This window comes from Doryrhamphus excisus, linkage group LG12 (genome assembly GCF_037039965.1).
Source record: "Doryrhamphus excisus strain RoL-2023G ecotype Guam linkage group LG12, RoL_Dexc_Guam_v1.1, whole genome shotgun sequence".
NCBI lineage: Eukaryota > Metazoa > Chordata > Actinopteri > Syngnathiformes > Syngnathidae > Doryrhamphus > Doryrhamphus excisus.
Window position 1 is genome coordinate 3,307,998 of NC_136368.1, and position 23,187 is coordinate 3,331,184.

At 41.8% G+C, this 23,187-nt stretch overlaps 1 protein-coding gene across 6 annotated transcripts; it reads left to right on the plus strand.

Annotated features, from left to right (window-relative positions):
- The first annotated feature begins 620 nt into the window (after nucleotides 1-620).
- dync1i2a (dynein, cytoplasmic 1, intermediate chain 2a) lies at nucleotides 621-22,361 on the plus strand. 6 transcript variants are annotated; one of them, XM_058081128.2, is made up of 17 exons: nucleotides 621-764; nucleotides 1,744-1,861; nucleotides 2,442-2,556; nucleotides 3,756-3,843; nucleotides 5,304-5,393; nucleotides 5,646-5,761; nucleotides 13,178-13,264; nucleotides 13,466-13,628; nucleotides 13,722-13,821; nucleotides 15,303-15,428; nucleotides 16,243-16,389; nucleotides 16,493-16,606; nucleotides 18,268-18,401; nucleotides 19,838-19,982; nucleotides 20,051-20,191; nucleotides 20,272-20,397; nucleotides 21,838-22,360. In XM_058081128.2, exons 2-17 carry the CDS (start codon nucleotides 1,754-1,756, stop codon nucleotides 21,949-21,951), a joined length of 1,914 nt encoding a protein of 637 aa, XP_057937111.2. In that variant the 5' UTR covers nucleotides 621-764; nucleotides 1,744-1,753; the 3' UTR covers nucleotides 21,952-22,360. The 6 variants fall into 6 exon arrangements, with proteins under 6 accessions (XP_057937111.2, XP_078651489.1, XP_078651491.1 ...); XM_078795363.1 differs by lacking the exon at nucleotides 621-764 and adding an exon at nucleotides 1,177-1,216 and having other exon boundaries at nucleotides 13,469-13,628; nucleotides 21,838-22,361; XM_078795365.1 differs by lacking the exon at nucleotides 621-764 and adding an exon at nucleotides 1,184-1,216 and having other exon boundaries at nucleotides 5,304-5,363; nucleotides 13,469-13,628; nucleotides 21,838-22,361.
- Nucleotides 22,362-23,187: the final 826 nt, after the last annotated feature.

The following is a 23,187-nucleotide window of genomic DNA, read 5'->3' on the forward strand; positions in this document are numbered from 1 at the left end:
CCCAGACTTCGTTCCCTTAAAAATGACGGATCTTGTCACATTTTAATCTTGTGAAATCTTGCGGCACGAGATGTTGTGACACCCTTGTGAATAAAAGATGCTGAAAATAGGCATTTTCAAGCATATAAATGAAGTAAAATACAAATAAACGGCATTCAGCAGACACATTCATAGACATTCTAATGTGTAGTATTCTGGACTGCTCACTAGGTGTCAGTCTTGTTACGTTGATGAGACGTAGTACAAAGGAGCCTTCATGCCTTGTCTTTATGCCACGTCTATTTTTCTATTATTATGTCAAATATATTGGGTCATAGAAGTGTACTTGTAAAGGTGTTATTGCATGGCTAGAGGGCTCTAATGTCAAATACCATTTAGAAGGTTGTAAACAGTTTTTTTGATGATCCAACTATGAAAATATTCAATTCATAAATAAGCAATCCACCGTAGTGTATTTGTTTATTTTTGTATTTGTTGTGCTCTAACTTTACCTGACTACACTGTCTTTTTTCTCCAAGTGTATCCGTCGCACATGCTTCAATATTTATTTTATATAGTTCAGATTTCCAATGTTGAAGCTACTTTACATGAGTGAATTGGTACTGTTCCGTAAACTCGCCTTTGAATAACAAAAGTATAAAAAAAACAATTACTTCCGCTTTGGAATACGTCAATCCCCCATTTTGACCCTTCACGGCAGCCGTACTTTGCTGGTTTGTTTTGACTTCTGATTGAAGGTTTTCTGCTCCGAAACGGAGTCAAAGGTTTGAAGAATGCTAAACATTTCACCTCGTATGGTAGTTTTAACATTTAAGTTATTTCTCACTGTTTGGCTAGGCTACGTTGCTTTATTTGTAAAGATGCTCGCGAATGACAGCCCCGCAGTGCTCGCTTTTGCTAACTGCCTTAGCATGGGTTAGCTAACCGGTGGTACTGCTCTCGCTATGAAATATTGTTTCGATGAAAATTTTTAACGTTTTAAAAGATTTTGCTCACATGAATACATGTTTTACTAGCCCTACACGTGTATATTATGTATGTGTTAGCTCGTGTTGTGTATACCGGTGAACGAGACCTAGCTAGTGATAGCATGGCAGGCTAACTGCGGCTGTGATGTAGACAATGGACCTCAGTTAGATGTGTCTCGAGTGGAGATGTGGTTGGAATAAATGTTCTGAATAACTTTTAACTTTATATGTGGAGATGCCCACATGTGGTAAGTATAAACATGTAGTGTTTTGTTTTCAAGGGATGCTAGCCACGTCCGGGAGGGCTATGAATAGCAGGGTGGGGCTTTAATTCTAGCAGTCTGTTGACAGGCCTGCAGTTTGATGTTGGATAAACACACACTGTCAAACTGTGTGTTAATGATTATTAATCATTTATGTGATTTGAGCACATATCACCGTATTTTCAAAGTACGAGACCAGGGGTAAAGTAAGTTATAATGAAAAAAAGATACTAAAAATATGCTTTTTCACCATATCACATAGCTGAGATGCATTTTTCCCTTGGTATATGTACACTATAACACCTTTGCATCCTTTCTTTTTTTAGTATTTAGCTCATGTTGGACCCCTCTGCATTAGACTGTAAAAACAGTTGTCAGTTATATGCAGTTATATCCCGCCGCAAACGACAAATGCAATAATTAAAGTGTCAAGTATTATTGTCTGACAATTTCAATTGTTACGATATGAATATGAACCATAGTTGGAAGACCAAATTTTTTTTCAAATGCAGGTTTGGCATCATGTCTGACAAAAGTGAGCTGAAGGCGGAGCTTGAAAGGAAGAAGCAACGTTTGGCACAGATCCGAGAGGAGAAGAAAAGGAAGGAGGAGGAGCGCAAAAAGAAAGAGGTGACCTCAACTTCATGTTTTTGTATTTAAAATGCATGTGTACAACCCTGATTATTATTATTACACTTTATTAGTAGAAGCACTTTTGAACACTCAGCCTTCAGTTTGGTCCCACATGCATATGTGTAGGTTTAAAGGGAGACAGGAGAGTGAGACTAGCAAATAGACTAGCAAATGGTGAAAGTCATGGGTAATTAATACTCCCATATAGTAAACATGTCTGTTTTTGACACATGGCACGCTCCCCGTTGTAATGATTAGATTAGATTCAGCCCCCAGCACCCGTCCCTCCTCTCTTCAGTTACCCTTGTTCACTCACACTCTTAACATATAAAGTATAAAATGTTTAGCTACTCCCCCCTAATTATTGATCATAGAAGATGGTGAATGGGAGATGTGTTTTCTGTGGGGAAAAAAAAAATTTGAGCCACAATTTGAGAATATGCAGAGCGGTAAATGCTGAATGGCAAATGTGTGTTAAGCCACTGTACATTCAGTACATAGTAATGGTTGCAGCCTTTTTCATTATTTGTACACATGTGATGATTTTCATGGATTCATAGTTGTGCTTATAACACAGGCGGAACAGCTGAAAGATGCTATCGTTCACCATGACGACACTGACTTGGAGAAGAAGAGACGGGAAGCTGATGCTCTGCTACAAAGCATTGGCATAACATCAGATGTCCCTGTTGGTAAGTGACTTCTCATCTGTTCACATCATATTTTCATATTTGAAGCTCTGTTTGTTTACTGCTTAATTGGTGTTGATAAACGACTAAGGTAAATCGGGGGTTAAATACCACAGGTTGTACAGCGATCCCTCGTTGATGGCGTGAACTCATTCATTTTCAAAGCCCCTTCAGTACCAGCCATTTTAGGCACACACAGAGTATTGTGTTCAATGGTTATATAAACATGGAACCTACCAAAAGAAAGATTAGACTCTCGTCTTTCATCTTCTTTACTAATCAACAGTACAACACAGAGTTTCAGGAAAATATCAGTTCCTGGCTAGAAGAGGGAGAAAAACAGCTTTTTGTGCAAAGATACATTAAAATTGCTCTCAAGCCTAATCCATTGGTGAGGGGTTGCAGCATCAACTCCTTTCAGCATACAAAAAAACCCCAACCAGTGACCAATGTAGGATAGTACATTCATTCATTAATCGGTGGTTAATGGCTTTTAGGTATATTTTACTTAATTTAGCAACTTTTATGCTGGAAAATAAAAATACGTACAATTTCTTTAAATATGCATATTTTTGATAGTCAACTATGAAACAGCAATCATTTATTAATTGTAGAAAAACCACAATAGAGTGAGGAATGACTACCGTATATATAGTTTTAGCAGATCAAATGTTTTAATTATCCTTTGTTTCTCCTATAAAAACAAAAAAATGATGACCAAGTATAAGATTAGAAGTATAAGACTTATTTGATTCAGCAATGATGGTCCTGTGCATATTTCCCATCTTAGATGGAGTGAAGAAGTGCAGAAGATGACAAGATATGATATGTCAAAGCAATATTTGTCTGAAAGATTAAATTAATGGCCTTGTATATTAAAAAAAACGACATTTATGTGGATTGTTACATATCTCAAGTAAAAACAATGTCACTTTTCTAACAGCAGGTGGCAGAAAAGATCCACAGAAAAAGTGTTACCATACCATAGAAACAGCTTTAGTACAGAGACAGCCCAAATTGGAGTGTTGATGCTACTATCATTTTGCATTGCTGCACTTTTTGAAACAATAATTGACTTACCTTATTGGAAGATGTTTCCTCGTACTTGTCAAGAGGTGCATGGTATTTGGAATCACAATATTTGTACGGTTGCTATCGTCTCTGTGCTGTGCTTAAATGTGTTTTTCTTATCTTTAATACAGCACCCCCTCCCATGTCTCCAACTGCCAAATCGGCAGACACACCAAGTGAGACCGGGAGCCAGGACTCTGATGGAGCTGTGGGACCAAGGTATGAGCGCACACACACACACACACACACACACTCCACATTTCACACACTGTCTTTAGTATGGACTGATACAGTTGTGGAAGCGATACCATGAATTACAGTGGTAGATGTTACAGTAAGTTGATTCCATCCGAGTGCTTGTTTATGTGATTTATGTGCCATTGATTCAGCATCATCTTGAATTAACAATAAAACGGCAGGCTACGGTGATGCCTGGGGGACTTCTTAACCCCTAATTAGAGCCCCTTCCCTGGGCTGAAATTCAAGCTCCCCCCAGTGTCCCATCAGGCCCCCACCATCTAAGCACTGACTCATTTCCCTCACTGGTATGGCCATTTCCTACACACATGGAGGTCATGTTTTTACCCCGAGGCTGCCACCCCCTCCTTGCCTCTCTACACAACTCTGAGCCTTTGGTGTGACAGGGTCTCGGCTGCGCATTAACACTGTGTGTCATCACCCTTGCTGGGTCTGTGTGTTTATGCATTTTGAGTAGCACCCCCACCCTCCAATATGTGAGTGGGTGGGCACCTTCACACCTCATTTGAATTGTAAATACAGTATATACGAGAAATTGAATTCTTTTTTTTTTTAATGCTCTTCTTTATGTGGTATTTGCAAAGACAGCAGTTCTCAACTATTTGAGATGTCATCCCCCATCTGCCCAAAGGGACATCATGCTTTCACACACACACACGATTTGAAATACCTAGTATATTAATTGATATGTCTGTACAAATTACTGTATAAGTTGCTGGCACCAGCATCGTTCCATGCATCAACAAAGAAAGATCTGCCAACGTCGCAGAATTTTTAGGAGCTTAGTCCCCCCCACACCTGTGATTTAAATCACACCATTTCTTTTTGTGCAGACAAAACGTCCTGTTTTCAGAGAAATGTATATATTTTTTTACAACTTTGTGGGGACTCGAATGCTGAATCATGAGTATGCCGGGATCTGCTGTGTATATACGTATAAATGAAATGAAATGGTAATGTTCCAAGCATCCCAAACAAGGGAACAATGGTGCATCAACGCCATTATGAGTATGAACACTTTAGTGTGATTGTAGCAACGTTTGCGTGTGCTGCTGAGAAAGAACTCCGCATGCTGAGATCACCTCTTTTGTTGCCTTTTTGTTCAATCATTTAACCACAAGTGAACCACAACAAAAACTGTTGGAAGATATCAGCAAATAAACACAGTATGGGGTCGGTTTCAGACTCTGTTTGTTTGGGTGAGAATTTCGACATTTGCTGTATCGACTATTTCCCGATATCCAATATCTACAACTGCAAACTTTATTCCCAACTTTTTTGTTTTTTATTTTTTGCAGTGTAGATAAATAGTGTTTTGTCAATGTGCATGTCATGCGCCATGATGCTAACCCGTGCTTCATGTCCTGGATGCTCGTCTGCGTCTCTCACTAATGCTGCCTTGTTCCTGTGACACTAACCAGGACTCTGCACTGGGACTCTGACCCGTCCACTCTTCAACTTCACTCTGACTCTGAGCTGGGGTACTGGACACTCTCTTCTCTCCTTTCCTGGTCATTTTCCCTTCTCTCAATATATGGCATGTTTACTTGTCATGACTTGATGATTCCACTTCAGCAAATTCAGCTGTCTGATCATTTAAACTTTAGCTGTAAAACTAATGTGAGGAGTTTGCCATCCCATTTAACCATGTTTTGACCTGCATACGATTCCTCTAGTAAGGAGGTGAGATTTGCTTTGTTTTTGTTTGTTTTTCCACATGGTTTGATGGTTTTTGCAGTGTTTGAATCTGTATGTGCTTTTAGGCGCGGAGCTCCCAAACTGGGAATGGCCAAAGTCACTCAGGTGGACTTCCCTCCACGAGAGACGGTGTCTTACACCAAAGAGACCCAGACGCCTGTCATGACACAGCAGAAAGAAGGTGATATTTGTTTTTTTCCCGTCTGGTGTGTCCACCATCTTTGTGGGATTATTAATTATGAGCAAGGTTAGCACATTAGCGCCAACGAGCCAGTATGCTGAATTGATTCGAAAGTGGTAGCGACATAAACGGCAACAAAAGGAACGTGCCCACCTCAAACTTATCCACTTGACCCAGTTTTGCCATCTGATAGATAGATACTTTATTTATCTCCGAGAAAAATGCACTGAACTGGGAATCCTGGGGGGGGGGGATATGGATGAAGAGCTTTTATCTTGGCAGTCAACACTCGCTAAGACATTTAATCGGAGCAGCGCAAAATGGTGTTCACAGAAAATCAGGGCAAAAGAAATGCCTTGTCCCCGAGGAACAAAACATGCATCAAATTAATGTCAGGTGTGTGAATAAAATTGTCTCACAAAAAGTAAAGGCTAAAAACTATCTGTCCAAAAGTTTATTTATTTTTTTAAATAATTACCCAATTGCCTCTGATTGGAATCTGAATTAGCAGCATAAAACCCTGATTGGAGCATCCCTAATTACAGTTGATTTTAAAATCTTGTCTTGTTCCTGTGGATCGTTGTACATCACTCGTGTGGTGACACCCCTACTGGAAACACATGATGTCGATGCAGCAATTTAAATCCAGAATAGTCCCACCCCTCTCTTTGGTTTAGTTAATGAGCAGGGTGACACCAGATACAGACAGGAGGGGAGAAATCCAATGTTTGGAAATGTTCTCGTATCCACGTGATGAGCCATGTTCTATTATATCTATTATATGGGATCTATCTGTTTTTGTAATGGCATATTATGTCTAAATTTGTGGTTGCCCCCCACCACCCCCGCCACCACATCCTCCTCTCCGAAAGATGTCCAAACACAGATCTTGCAAATTCACCGTCCAGCACAAGTCTGTCATTTTGGCTGTCTGGTTAATTTACTCACATGATTGGACACGTCCTTTTCAGCATCCCTGAAAGCCTGCTTAGGATGGGCCAGTGAAAAGAGAAAAGTATTGCAAAATCCTTATTGCTCTTTGCTGTGGACTTTAATGGACATTGTAAAACTCTGTTAAACAGCGATGGTTTCTGCCAGCGGTTTAGCACCAGGCCCACTTCGCCTCGCCACCACTATGTAATCATTTCATCAACTCCCTTGCTTCCCTGTCTTCTCCCATCGCCACACATAACAAAACGCATTCGGCGACACTGTGCATTTTTGCGCCATCATTCTTCTGCCACTCGACGAGGCCCGCGTCCACCTCACTGCTCGCTTCCCTCTGTGCATTTCTGATGTGCAGTCTAGCGTCAGGCCTGTTTTCTGATTGAGCGATTTATCATGTTGTCAAAGGGAGGCGACGGCGCGGCACTCTCAAGGTCAGCGGGCGGCGGCATTAGAGGGAGGAGGACCCCCCCCCCCCGACATGCCGAGAAATCCCGCTGTCGCAGTGCAAGGCATCTCAATGAAAGCAGTAAAAGACTTGAAGGCTTAAATCACTTGGCAGCTGTCAAGGAAGACCATTTGTACTATCGCCAACGTGGTGACCGGACAGTCTGAGTTTATTTCTGGGTTTGGGAACAATCGTGTAGATTTTAAATAAGCGTCATCTATTGCCAGGTTTAGGCTATTCACTGCTTGGTCGGTGTATTTCTCTGTTCCTGGGAACGTGGTTGATCATACAAATACAAAGAATCACTGTACTCTTTCACAACAGGCTGTAATTACGGACTTAGTAGCAGGGTGGTGATGGGGGAAGGGGTTATGTAGAATGCTTAGTCTGGGTGGTGCTACAAAAGGCTTGACGGGACTTTTGGGTATTTACAGCAGTTTAGCAAATCCAGTACTTAATAGAATGGGATTGTTTTAATCAGTGTCGATTTAGAGCAAGGTCACAACTTTAAATCACAAAAGCTCTTAGCGGCCTTCTCATCTCGAGTGCCACTTCAGAATTGAGTTGGCTTTTATGTGCTTCATGCGTATAATACCTATTGTATGTAGAGATGTGGGTAGTCACTCATTGGGCAATGTGATCATGATTTACTTATTAGTGCATCTCGTTGTGATTCAGCCGCAGTTTTCTATGGGATTGCGCATCACCCCTTTTTTGCTTTATTGATTAACACAATTTCATCATATTAACCTCCCTTTTTATGTAGAGAGAACCAAGAAATGTTGTATGAATGCATGCCTGAAGAAGGTCCTTGTTAGTTACTAGCATGGCTGGGACCCAGAAAATCATGTCTATAAAGGCGTGTTTGCAAGAATTACAGTCATGGCCACTAAACTAAGTCTATCCATCTATATAAATGTTCAGAGAATGACACAAATGTTTGTTTCTCTTCTGAGTCGCCACAGCGGATGCTTTGATCCGCATACTGATTTTGGCTTGAGCACTTTATATTCCCGATGCCCTTCCTGACGAATGCCCAAAATGATTACTCGTGGAGATTCAAACCCGGGGCGTTTGCGCCAAAGTCCAGAACGCTAACCACTACTACATAGTGGTGGAAAATACACATAATTTTCACAAAGTCTGCTGCCTCAGTTTGTATGATGGCGGTTTGCATATACTCCAGAATGTGATGGCAATTAATTGCTAAGTCCCTCTTTTGTCATGAAAATTAACTTAACCCCCCCCCCCTCCAAAAAAAACATTGTACTGCATTGTACAGAAGGATGACATCATGTTAGTGAGTTTCTGGTTAACGTAGGTGAGAGTGTTGACGAGGGCTCTGTCTTGAAGGAGAGACGTTTAATTGTTGTGAAGAAGACTTCAGAGTGACCTGGAAAATACAGAAAACATCTGGACTGTCTCTGAAAGTGACTTAGCTGCGGGATTGGGGCTCCACCCGTGCAGCGCTTGCTTAGGAATGGTATCGGGCATGCGTGAGTCCTTTGGAAGATGACCTGGTGTCAAGAAGGGCGCATAGAAGCCACCTCTCTCCAGGAAAAACATCAGCAATAGATAAAGGTTATTCTGCAAAAGATACAGGTATAAGACTGGGTTAAAACTGTAGGTGTAATGGCTCAGTGTCCCAATACTTTTGTTCCTACTTCTACTTACTTCCCATTGACAGGAAAGCACATTCAAGGCTCTCGCTGCCAGAGTTTGGAACTATTTTGAAGCTTTCCTGACAACATGCCTTGATCACAAGATCAAGACACCTTCCACTTGAGCTTAACTTGAACTGTCCAGTGTGAGGTACAGATTTGTTGACATAAATGAGCTCAAGCGCGCCAGCTGCTAGCAAGTCGAGCTAGCTGCCGAAGTTCTAAGCGGTTGCTTAGCAACAGTGCCACATCTCGAGGAAAGAAAATCCTGTCCCAGAGAATCAATCCAAGGAGACAGATGAGTCCCTGGAGGCAAAGATGTGAAAAGTTGAATGTGATGGAGTTGCAATTATATGGCGCCATGAAGGAGCTACTGCGGGAACAAGTAGCTAACACAAGGAAGGACGGCACAAAAGACATGGCACAAGATCTCTTAAATGAGATTGTAAGCCTACAATCACAGAAAAATACCACAAAGAGGCGATATGAAGATCTAATGAAGCTATTTCAAACAGCAAACCAGATCCTCTCTGAAACCAGAGGATTTCAAACTATTATATTTTGCATAAAATAATGGCGCCACATTTACTAACTGTAGACAATCTTGGCACAGCATCGGTAGTGGAAATATGGTCATTGCCCATATTTGTGGGACTACCGTGTTCAACACTGTGGTCCAACATTGATGCCCAGCGAGAGCCTGCTGCTTCTGGCATCAGCAACAGTTTGGCCGATATTTGACCTCCATTGTTCACAAAAACAGTCCCGTGTGAAATGTCGTTGACAGATGAAAAAAAATTTCTCTTGCTGGGAATCACAAACTACAATAACATGTGTTAGAGCTTGCTTCGTAAACAGAGAAGGAGAGCTTATGGGAGGGCAGAGAGCGTATCTCACCGACAGCACCTACAGCCACAGCCATATAAGGAAGCCCGCTCCTCTGTGACATCACAAAAGTACAGTTTTACAACACCCTCTGAAATCGAGCATTTTGAGCCATCCCAAATTTCTTTCTAGGCTCACTTCCAAATGCATAAATCTCATTATCTGAAAATGTATCTGAAAACTACAAATAAATGCCCCCTTTAAAATATGTATTTAGCTTGCAAACAGGTTTTCTATAACATAACTAAGAAATAATATAACCAATATTGTGTGTATTGATATTGAATCCTACTTTGCGGCAATTCATTTACCATGGCCAGGTCTGGAACCTATTAACCACAATTTACCAGGGACGACTGCATAACAGTGTTACTAATAAACCAAAATCATTCGGGTTCTGTTAAATCCCTCTGTCCATTTGACATCAATACAATCACCTAAGGTCTTCCAAACCAAGTTTATTATGCAAGTGTCATTAGGTGTTTTGCTGTGAAATTTGCAGTTGTTTGCTCTGATCCACAAATGTTTTATATGCAGCATTTACAAGAAAGTGGTCTCTAAACAGTCTTCCGCACTGTGCCTTAGTGGCAAAGGTTGCAAAGTAAAAAGGCTGCGTGGTCTTTGCAGAGTGCTTTGCGTCTGCTGCTTTCACACTTTTGTGCTGTGGCGACTCCCAGGAAGAGGAAGACACCTGCAGCATAGAGCAAAGGTCATTTAGTGGTATTCTTGTACATCACTCGCTGTGTTTGCCTTAATTTGTTGTATAACGGCGAAGACCAGTCATTACTGCACAACCCCCCCCCCCTCTTAGCCCCCCAAAAAAGCTTTTCTTTCTTAAGTGGTACAAAAGCCATGATCGGGCCCTCTTTTAGAGGAGGTGTCTGTATATAGCACATCGATGATCCGGGTGAATTCTGTTAAATATAACCCCCACCCACCCTGGCTCGGCGCTACACCCCCCCCCCATACACACACACACCCACATCCCCGCCGGGGTCGCAAAGATCACTAGCTTTTCTCCAAATGGCCATTTTGGCTGGCAGGTGCATTATACCCTTTATTTTCAGATTGTCTATCCGCTCCTAATGCCTGGCAGGTTGATTGCTCCGGCTGCCTCACCAGGGAAAGGGCTGACGCACGGTCTGGTCCAGCTAAAAAACAGTGATTACTGTTTTCCTTTAAGCCTGATTGAGACCCTTGAAAGGAAAGATTTTCACCTTCTCTGGTTGGTTGCCGAGCATACGGTCGTACGTTGAAGCGGCCCATGTCATCAAACCAGTAAACTCATCAGCGTGCCCAATAATGTCCTTCCAAAGCGCTCCTCTTCCATCTTGGAAAGGGCATAAATCACCTGATGGACAAAGTGACGGATGACATTATCATTTAGATTATCTCAGTGGGAAGGAAATTCTGTCATGCGGTGCTGTCGCCATAGATTAGCCATAAGCCCAAGATAACCTCGTGTATGAAGCAGCCCTGATTTTCTGTCCCCTTTCATTATGACTTTGTTTATTATTTCCAAGTGCGGGCTGTGTGCTGTGTCTAAGAGATGTCTTTTGAAAGCGTGCGTCCACACGCTTAGAGATAGATACAAGCAGTGTGCAGTTTGCCAGCTGGTCGAGTCTGTAGTTTGTTGTACATTATCTACGCTTGAATAGAAGTTTCAGGACCTCCTGCTAGGATGGTAATTACACAGACTTTGCAGTTCAGGGGCGGGGGATCGCTTGTCTCGGAGCAGCCGGGTGGAAAAACCTCTGTGCCCATCCCCATGCCACCGCTGAAGAGTACAAGACAATCCCGGCATCACCATCTGCTTTTTGCACCATGCCGTCATCTGGCTGGACCAATGGGATGCACCCGGGCACCTGCTCGGCCCTGTTGCCTTTAGAGGGGGCCAAGCGGCTTCTGCGATGCAGAGCAAAAAGCGCTACACTGACAACTAGGCCTCGCCTTTGAATGGCTGAAGGCTCATTAACAGCTGGGGAAAAAGTGGGCTGTCCGTGACAACAAGACACCCGCCGTGCCGTGTCCGTTTAACACAAATGACAACCTTCCTGCTTTTACAGACGCGACATCTCTTTTGAAAGGCAGCATTGTGCTTGACAAACTTAACGAATGCAAGGCGTGCAAAAAAAAAAAAAAAAATCAGTCTTTTGCAGTGCCCGCAAACACTGAGACGCTTTTATTGGAAGCAGAGAATAGTGGACGTGGAAGAAAGGTGTACAACTCTTTTAAGGCATGAACATGTTTGTATATAGTATTCAGTTGTATATATGTATACAATATATTAGGGTTGTAAATCTCTTTGTGGTAGATGATTTGATACACATCTAGATACATGGTGTGAGATACCATTCAATAAGGATATCTTCAAAACGGAGGGAATTGATTTGATACGATTCTTCGGTTACATTGGTTGTTGTAAACATTAAAGGCTGTATGTATAATATATTTTAGTAATTATGTTCTACATTGTTTGAATAAATTGCTACCAAAGCAAAACAGTAAATGAGCAAAAATGACATCTACAGTTCATGGCGCCGACCATGGTGAACTAGTCGTCATTTCCAGGTTTGACGTCATCAGGGTAACATCGCTCAGCCACACAAACATGATCGAAGTGAAGATTGGAGCGATGTGTCAATAGCTAGAAGAAACATATGGAGATGGAATAGAGAACTTGCAGTTCCCCTTTAAGACATGGAGCTGGAGATTGGTCACCTTCAAAACACGGAATGGTCTTATTCATCAATTATTGTTTGAAATCAGCTTCTTAATGTGGCCTCGCTTGGACACCGCGTTGAACTAGCACTTTTAATGATAAAAAAAACACAAAACACAGAAATCCCACAATTTGGCATGTTTATGCTATTTGTTGCAAACAGCAACCCGTCCCACTTTGTTCAACAGCCTTTGAACACAACGTTCTCCCGCGCTGCACAGACTACTATACTACTATACTGTATCTTTCCCCTTTTCCTTTCACCTCATATTGGGCCCTGAATGCTGATATGAGGTGGGAATGCATAAAGGTAAGATTTGACGACATTTGACTGCTAGTGTCCATAATTGTTGGATCTGTGCAAGCGTCAACGTGTAATCAAACAAAACAAACTTCAGGCTCGTACTGGTGGGTTGTGGGTCTGTATTCATTATATGCCTTTAATTTGATGTCGTTTCTGTCTTGGTTTTACATGATACATAACAAGTAAGATAAATTAGATTGCTATATTGTGTGTATTGCTACTCTTTTCCATCATTCGTCATCGTCTTCATTCACGGTAATCTATGGAAGCCCAGGTTCTCGTGTTGTTTGCTGAATCTCTCGCTTGTCAAGCCAGATAGCCATTCACATCGGTTCATCATTCCCAACCCTACAATATATGTTTTGGTAACATTCAACCAGTAACAGGAGTAGGTTATACAGTATGTAGTCATAAGGCACAGTACCCAACCATTCATTGATTCAATCAACAGATGAGGAAGAAGAGGAAGAAACTGCTCCGCAGCAGCCAGTGGTGGAGATTCAAATTGAGAAGCCCGACCAAAAAGAGGAGGAGGAAGGTACTGTATGTGTACTATTTGTGGAGATGTACCATTTATTCACTTCTTCTAAGGCTTTTTGACATGGATGCATGTAGAGAAACCTACCAGCCGTTAAAAATGGGTCATAAAAATATTGACAACACAGTACTTTACTACTTCATTGAAAATGACCCACACAATAATATGTCAAATATGTAAATGAGGTCTTCCTGTATACAGTAGTTCTCCACGAGTTGACAGAGGAGGAGAAACTCCAGATTCTGCACTCGGAGGAGTTTGTGAATTTCTTCGACCACAGCACTCGCATCATGGAGAGGGCTTTGTCCGAGCACGTGGACCTCTTCTTTGACTACAGTGGCCGAGACCTGGAGGAAAAGGAGGGGTAATTAATTGATAACAAGAATGTTTGTATACTTTTCATTTTGAAGGGGATGTTTAATGTTTTTATTCTGGGTGATTTCTTCTTTCCTCACAGAGAAATCCAGGCTGGAGCAAAACTTTCGCTCAATAGACAATTCACAGACGAGCGCTGGGCCAAACATCGTGTGGTCACCTGCCTGGACTGGTCCCCCCAGGTCTTTCTCTTCCCCCTCTTGTTCCGCAAATGAACCTGCATATAGTACAGTCTCCTGTCACTATTGCACGGTTCCAGTATCACTCCCTCGCTATATCACGGTTTTCAAAAGATAATTAATAAATGATAGCTGTTTTGTTATTGACTATGGCCTATTATTAGTGAAAATGCATATTTAAGCAAATTGGCCTAAATTAATAATTTTCAAACATAAAAAGTTCCACATATATAGTAAGCGTGTGCAACACAGCCTGTATTTTTGTTTGTATTTATTGAGGTGTGAAAACAATTCGTATATGTATCCAAGTAAAATTACAAATCAGGTTCCCAAGCCTTATTTACTTAAAGCCTATGTGAACGTTACACTGTCAACAGCCTTAACATTAGCGAGCTAATGCTAACAGAGGCAACAGGAGAACGCCCAACTGCAGAAGTAAATAGCAACCAAATGCAGCGCAACGGAATAATCTCCCGGTCAATTACTATTACAGTCATTCGTTGGCTTATCTGGGCATGCACTGCGATCTCACGAAGAAACGCAGCTTTCTGATAAGATGTTTTAATTGTGCCCGAATACAAATATTTTGTTTGTATAAGTATTTGTTTGAATTAATTATTTGTAAAAAAGTCATTATTTGTGCCGTTCCAAATACCGTATTAGAGTTCGGCCCCCAGCCCTAGTAGACATATATAATCTCAACAAATCGAAGGGATACATCTTATATTCTCATATATAAGAATAGTAATTAATAATCTGGAAATTAGGAGTGTAGTTTAAGTCTTTGTTGATGAATTAAATCTTTGTTTAATTCACGCTTGACTTGCTTTCCCCAAACGGAGGTAATTGGGTGTACAAAGGTGCAGCTAATTGACTGTTGGAACAAATTAACTTTGGCCAGCTATACAATGCTTTATGATTGCGTAGCTAGAGTTTGACAGCATTTACTTCTGCCACCGGTCCCCCAGGAAATGAAAGTTATGTCCCTCCCAAATTGTCACTCAGTCAGGGGGCTGTAATGATTTGTTTCCTTTGGCGTCCAAAGTTATTTCATGCATGATTCTGCAATGACTTGTGACACTGATTGAATGCCAGCCTTTTGTACGCAGCATTTAGCTGCCCAGTGGGAAATCCATACCCTTCTCATTTGGAATTGTGTATTCAGACGCTGCGTTTCATATTCATTATTCAAAGCAACACAAGGTTAATTGTTTGTTTACATCAGGGAAGGGTTTCTTATTACCCTTTTTGTTTTTTCTTTCATTAATGTCTGCAATCACCTTTTTGAAGTTATCAAAGGAAGTAAAAACTTAACCGGTGTTCTTAAGGGGATGGGGTGACTTAAACAAGCCATACATCATAAGGAAAGGGTTACTTCTGAAGGGATTCAGGAGCACGAACCAGGGCGGGTTTCAATCGTGAACCCCCCCCCCCCCCCCTCCCCCCCCCCCTCACACCGCTGACTCATTTTGTTGTCCTCCCAGTATCCTGAACTGCTGGTCGCTTCCTACAACAACAACGTGGACGCACCTCACGAGCCAGACGGCGTGGCGTTGGTGTGGAACATGAAGTACAAGAAGACCACACCGGAGTATGTCTTCCACTGTCAGGTACAGAAAGCACTTACATTCTCTCCCTCCCATCCTCGCATGTACCACATCTATCTGTGCACACGTGGTGCACGCCTTCAGTGGCATCTCAGATTAGAAGCAGAGCTTAATTGTGTGTGGTACAGTGGCGGTTCGTCATATGCATCCAAACAAGGGCCACAATGTTCCATTGAGCACGTGGGGAGGGGGGGGGGGTACAGCAGCAGCGCTCCAATGCTGTCCAACCTTATTATCCCGCGTGCCTCCAGGCTACTCCAGCAAGACGGCTTGAGTAGAACCACATGTTGACGCCTGCAGAGCGGATGTAGTCGCAAAGCTCAGCCCAATACAACGGAACAGAAGTGTGAACACAAATGTCTCCATGCTTCAGAGTTCATTTGAAATCAACCTCCTCTTGTGCATAGCTTTTTTTTTTTTTAACCACGAAAAGTCCCAAAATCCCAAAAGTGGAAGAGGGCCTAATCCAACTACAGTGGTTCCTTGCACACTCTTGTTTCAGCATTCTCGGCCCTGCAAATTCATAGATTTGTGGGTCCATTTTTTCCCCACAGAAAACACATCTCATTCACCATAAGTTGGCAAAACTATGTAGGCATACATCTACCACTGTTAACAAACCTACTTGGTGGAAATTCACGCTACGGGTGCGCGTCACTTCGATGCTAGATACATTTAAACTACAACAGAAATGTTTTGCACATGGTTGAATATTTATGTTTAAATGTGTGTTTAAGAACTACTATTTCTTACTTGTGTTGTCTCAAAAGGACCATTGCCATCACCACAAATCATCCCTTCCTCTTTTCTCTGACAGTCAGCCGTCATGTCCGCCGCATTCGCTAAGTTCCACCCAAACGTTGTGGTGGGGGGCACATACTCAGGCCAAATAGTTCTGTGGGACAACAGGAGCAATAAGAGGACCCCGGTGCAGAGGACTCCCCTGTCTGCAGCCGCTCATACGGTACCTTTTTTTTTTATAATTTTTTTTTTTTTTTTTATAAAGAAGTGCTGAGCACTGAGATGATGTTGCACACTTTTGAATTCTGTTGCCGCCATTTCTACAGCACCCGGTCTACTGCGTCAACGTGGTTGGAACCCAGAATGCTAACAACCTGATCAGCATCTCAACCGATGGCAAGATGTGCTCCTGGAGCCTGGACATGCTCTCTCAGCCGCAGGTACCGCTTCAGCATGGAAAGAAAAACAGGGAAGCAAGAACAGACAGCATTGACCCACATAAGTTTTTTTTTTTTTTTTTAAACACCCAGTCAACTCCAAAAGTGGTATTCAAAGCAAACATTTCTTGCCAATCCAAAGGAACAAAATGTAATAAGATGTGACATAAGCACGGCAAATTACAAGCTGATCGTATTATATTTTACAGCCATCATGTGAAATAGGATTTTTCATGTGTAATCATCTAAACAAACCAATCTTGACCTGATCCAGACTGAAATAACTTTGACAGCACCTTCTGACCATGCGTTCACATGTTATACACACAATATTAGACAGATATATATTACTTTTATTTTGAATGCATCATCATTGTTTAAGACAGGGTTTCTCAAATGGTCATTAAGTTGCAATTTAAAAAGTCCCTTTTATTTGAGAGCGACAGAGAGAGCTACTTTTACAAAATGAAAATGAAAAAGAGCTACTCATTTTTTTATCTTATTTTTTTAAATCTTATTTCAAGCCAAACAAAGCCAATATTCTTGTTTCACCACAATGTGAACACAAGCTCATATTTTGTATTTCACAATCCAATATGTCTTTCTTGTCTTCTCACATTATTAACTGAAAACCTGAATGAAAAGCAGGTTTGCAAGTGCCTCGTGTAGTGGTGGGGGGCTCCACATTGGTGACCCCTTGTCTATGTGATATGAAAGGGGAACCATAACATTGACACAAAAAAATATTTGACTTACTTCTTCAAAATCACTGGTCAGGCGCCTTCTTTCAGGAGAATTTTGACTGGTTTCCTCCGGTCTGACCAAGCCAACAACTTTTCTCCCACCTCTGCTGGGCCCCTCTAGCCGCATCCGCTGCCTTCTTATTAATACGACCCTCAGTCTTTGCTCTTTTTTTCCACATTTTTGCAGAGTTAAGAAAAAAAAATTCCAAATATATAAACTTTCTGTAAACTTTTTTCTCATAACGTTTTCACTTTTTTCATTTTTTTTAGTTTGTCATATTACTTGAAAATATTTTTCTTTAATATTTCAACTCTACAAAAATGTAGTTTTTAGAGTTGAAAATAATTTTTCCTCATAATATTGCAACATTATTTTCATAAAATTACATTATTTTATTTGTGAGATTTTTCCCTTAATATTTTGACTTTATATTTGTAAAATTACATCATATTTCTTCATTTTTTGCTGCTTTTAAAAAACATTTTCTTATTAAATTGTTCAATATAAATATTTTTTAATATCTGGACCTTGGCCACCCCCTGGTCTAACTTGTCTCTGTTGCAGCTGGAAAAAGTCTTGGAAAATAATTTCAGGGAAACCTTGAAGAAGCTTACTTTCAATGTGTCAAAAAGAGCAGATTGAATTAATGCTGATGTAAACATAGACAGAAATTAGCCCTCATATCCATCTTTACATTACACTCCAAACGCTCGTCAAAATAAATTCATTCATTTTGGCTGTGATGTTTCCTCTGGCTTTTGTCTCGTTTATCCTGCAAGCCATGTGTAAAGAAAACGAACTTGGCGTGATTTGTCATTCCGTCCACGCTGCCAGGAAGGACCCACGCGTTGTCCAAGTGCAAAGTGTCGGTGGGATTGCGATGATGTGGACGTAAAAAAGTGATTTTTCTGGCCTCACAGGACAGCATGGAGTTGGTGTTCAAGCAGTCCAAAGCTGTAGCTGTCACCTCCATGTCCTTCCCTCTCGGGGACGTCAACAATTTCGTGGTGGGCAGCGAGGACGGCTCCGTCTACATGTCGTGCCGCCATGGAAGGTGCGTGACAACAGTCGACCTGCTGCTGTCTTCAGGTTTTCACTCCTGCCAAGTCGCCTCCTGTTTGTCTTCCCTCCTGTCAGCTGACTTCTTCAACATTAACGGGGCCACACACAAGGCGGCGGGGGGGGGGCAATCATTTTTTCCCCCTCTCCCTTTCTACACAGAAAAACTTTGTTTACAGCCCGTTGTCCCAGCGAGAACGTAACCTGCAGCTTGTTGTCATTAAACAGCCCCGCTCATGCCGGATGATCCTCCAGCAAATGCGGCTTAAGTCCGAGCCCCCGCTGAGAGGCGAATTAGCCCGAGACCAAATGATTTAAATGTCCAGGATCACTGCTTGGCTCACAGATTTACCTCCCGTAATTGGCCGAATAATTTTCCAGCTCATTTGCGATAGCATGATACTGTCATTGCGGTTTAATAATGCATAAGCATCACTCACGCTGAGTATTTACCTGGCTGTTAATTATCTGAGCTGCAGTTGGGTAATAGCTCTGCAACGTGCTGCAGGCCACTTATTAGCCACCGTGGAGGCAAGTAGACTAGGATACACAGGAACCTCTGAAGCTGAAAGCTTTGAAAGCTGAAAGGATGCAACTTTGCCACTTTGATGATGTGTAAATGTAGATATGCTAGCAAGTTGTAAACACTGCATCTCAGCTTCATCGTGGAGGTGAAAAAGCCTATTGTTCTTATTAACGTCACTCTTTGCCCTTTTTCCCCATGTTTTTTTTATCATAACTTACTTCTTACAATCTCTGTACATTTTATTCACCTAGTATTATTAGACTTAGAGACTTAGACTTCTTTTATTGTCATTGCGCAAAACCACGGCAGTGAAAATGCCAACAAAATGTTGTTGCTTGGCTCCCATATTATATATTAAAAAAAGAAAGAATTGATGAAAAACAAAAATAAAGAACTTAAATTAAGAGCTAAAAATGACTGCAGTCGAGGCACCAACTGACTTATGACTTTATTCCCATAACATCATAACTTTCCTCAACATAATTTTCCAAAAAGGACACTTTTGTTCTCATATTACACATGCTACTAAAATGATTATTTTACTAATACTACAACTTTATTATCATAATGTACACTTTCTTCTTATGATACAACTTTTTTCATCTTAATAGTTCTTATTAAGTTAATTAATAGTTTTTATCAATATTTCAACATTATGCTTGTAAACTGAGGTTAATTTGTTGTTATTCTCGTTTTACAATTACAACTTTTCTTGTTAATTTTGTAACTTTTGATCTCCTAATATTTTTCCTTTATTCTTGTCAATGTTTTTTTTAAATTATATTTTAAGAGTGCCACAGGCCAATAAAAAAATCAAAAAGATTACAGAAGCGAGGCCAGAAGCAACTTCAGCATATCTAGCAAGTTGGTCAATGGATATTTGATGCTGTATGTGTCCTCCACAGCAAAGCGGGCATCAGTGAGATGTTCGAGGGCCACCACGGGCCCATCACGGGCATCCACTGCCACACAGCCGCCGGTCCGCTGGACTTCTCCCACCTCTTTGTGACCTCCTCTTTCGACTGGACAGTCAAACTGTGGAGCACCAAGGTAGACTGCAGCCGACGCTTAAACACAATCATCATCATCATCATCTAACCCATGTGCTGCATTTGCAGAACAACAAGCCGCTCTACTCGTTTGAGGACAACTCGGACTACGTATACGATGTCATGTGGTCCCCCACTCACCCGGCTGTGTTTGCCTGCGTGGACGGTGTGGGCCACCTCGATCTGTGGAACCTCAACAACGACACCGAGGTATCACACTCACACATTTCAGCAAGCATGTATTACATCTTCTCGCTCCATGTCCACGTGTCTTTTTCACCGTCTTCCAGGTCCCCACAGCCAGCGTGACCGTGGACGGGAACCCGGCCCTCAACAGGATCCGATGGGCTCATTCTGGAAGAGAAATTGCGGTGGGAGACTCGGACGGACGAGTCCTGGTCTATGAAGTTGGAGAGGTGAAGCATGATATCTTGTATCCATCAAAGTCTAGTTTGGTCTCCCTGGTGGAGGTATCAAGTCATTTGACTTCTAGTAGACTTGGACTAAATGAAAGGAGAAGGTGAGCTACTTGTGTTTTATTCAGCGTTTATTTGTACTTTATTCATCGAGCTATTTCTCATGAGTCGTTCACTCAAGTGAATTGGGTACTCGATTCACTCTGGTGAATTGGGTACTCGATTCACTCTGGTGAATTGGGTACTCGATTCACTCTGGTGAATTGGGTACTCGATTCACTCTGGTGAATTGGGTACTCGATTCACTCTGGTGAATTGGGTACTCGATTCACTCTGGTGAATTGGGTACTCGATTCACTCTGGTGAATTGGGTACTCGATTCACTCTGGTGAATTGGGTACTCGATTCACTCTGGTGAATTGGGTACTCGATTCACTCTGGTGAATTGGGTACTCGATTCACTCTGGTGAATTGGGTACTCGATTCACTCTGGTGAATTGGGTACTCGATTCACTCTGGTGAATTGGGTACTCGATTCACTCTGGTGAATTGGGTACTCGATTCACCAGCGCGAGTCTGTGACACTCTAGTCTCAGTTGAGCACTTGTGAGTCGGTGAAACTAAATTCTTTGTCAAGCACCCATGTGTCGGTGACACTCAAGTCTTAGCTGAGCCCCTGCGAGTCTTTAACCCGTGAGTCAGTGAAGCTCGAGTGTCTGTGGAGCCCCATGGAGTCAGTAAAACCTCAGTCTTCTTCAACCCGTGAGTCAAAGAAACTCAAGTCTTGAGTCAGTCAGTGACTAGTGATGTCCCGATGTCCTGCTGTATTGTGAAGATGGGATAAAATGGGCTTCCGCCAGTAATGCCTCTCAAAGCTGGTTGCCACTCGACTCCCAGCACCTGCAAGACGAAGAGAAGCACCAGCCCCATGCAGACATGTCCACGGTGTACTTTGGTGAAGTTAGTTTCATGTTGGACGTTGGATATTGGCTTCCGTAGCTACAGCGATAGTTCCCCCTCACTGCTGTGTAATTATGCGTGGAGCTGAATCGTGAATCAGTGAATCGTTTGTTCAAAGGCTGTTAAAGTAACCATCCATCCATCCATTTACCATGACAATGGTTCCCTGACTAGGAAGGAAGCTATCAAGCTAAATAGATGATAGTTTTGTGGTTGCTCAGTGAGTTGATCTCACCATGTACGCATCTCAGACCAAGATTTATAAAAGCAGGGTGCCCAGTGTGTGTATACATTTTTTTAAGCCTTTTTTTCCCAAAATCAAACAAGCTGTAAAAAGACGAAGTATTTAGGTCAGAGTACTACAGTATTGATGTAATCAGCATAACAGTGTTTTAGATGTACATGGTTATTGTGTCCTTCATAAATATGGATGCAGCATTTGCACGGCCGTTGTTTTGAATTTGCGTTCTCCTTCTCCAGCAAATCGCCGTCCCACGTAACGACGAGTGGAGCCGTTTTGTCCGCACGCTGGCAGAGATCAACGAGAACCAAGACGACGCAGAGGAGCTGGCCGCTCAACGCCTGGCCGCCTGAAGCGGCGGCCCGGCCGCGGTGCTTTTAGGGACCACAGGCGAGCTCGTTCAACGTGACTCCCGCTCAGAAGAGGACAGCTTTCTCCTGCAGTCAGCTGATCATGTAGGACCTCTTTTTTGAGGACACGCAACACCAAACACTTTCTCAAACCAGATGCCTTAAACATTGAAAATTTCACTCACCTTTACTTTAGGCATGTCGAGATACGCCTTAAATATGTGTTCCTCAAGCCAAATGTTGTTGTTTTTTTATTTTCCTGAAGCAATCACATCCGGACTGTAAGCATCCGTGGATGTCATGCATCCAAGTCTTCTATCATGTTTGCATCCATCCTTAAGATGATCCTCCATGCTGTAAACACTCAATCACAGATCTATAAAGTAAGTTGATAAAAAAATCGCATGACCATTTCTTTACATCTTTACATCTTTACATACAAGATTCCCTACGATACTATGTTGTAAATCGTCCAACTTAGTGTGTTAGATTAATACTGGAATTTATTGTTTTCTTTTGTGTGTGTTTAATGCTCATGATCTATGCTTTCCCGACCCACTATTGTGTATTTGATCCACTTTTTTTTTATCTCCAGTGCTGTGAAAAAGTATTTGTCCCCTTCCTGGTGTCTTATTCTTTTGGGTTTGTCACACTTAAATGTTTCAGATCATCAAACAAATGTATATATTAGTCAATGACAACACAAAACACAGGTTTTAAATTAAACTTTATTAAGGGAGAAAAAAAAATCCAAACCTATATGCTTGGCATGGGTGTTGCGAGTCCATGTTTGTATGCTCACATGATGTAGTTGGTAGGTTATGTGTGTGTTTACGTGTTGTGTTGTTTAAGATGTTTTGCAGGCCTGATGTGGCCCGCTGGCTGCAGTTTGCCCACCCCGTTGTAGGGGGCAATCGCTTTTTCCACACATGGCCATGTAGCTTTGGATTTTTTTTCCTCCATTAATAAGTTTCATTTAAAAACTGCATTTTGTGTTCAGTTGTGTTGTCACTGACTAATATTTACATTTGTTTGCTCTGAAAGTGTGACAAAAAAAAAAAAAAAAATTCAAGAAGGGGGCGAAGACTTTTTCACACCACTGTGAATGCACACTAACTCCGTCAAAAATGATTGCAAGTCAAGTTATCTGGAGTATCGTGGTCACTGTTAGATTACCTGTTAGATTACATGACCTTTCACACTGCTTGGAGGCTGGCTACTGGACCAGCAAGATCCGTG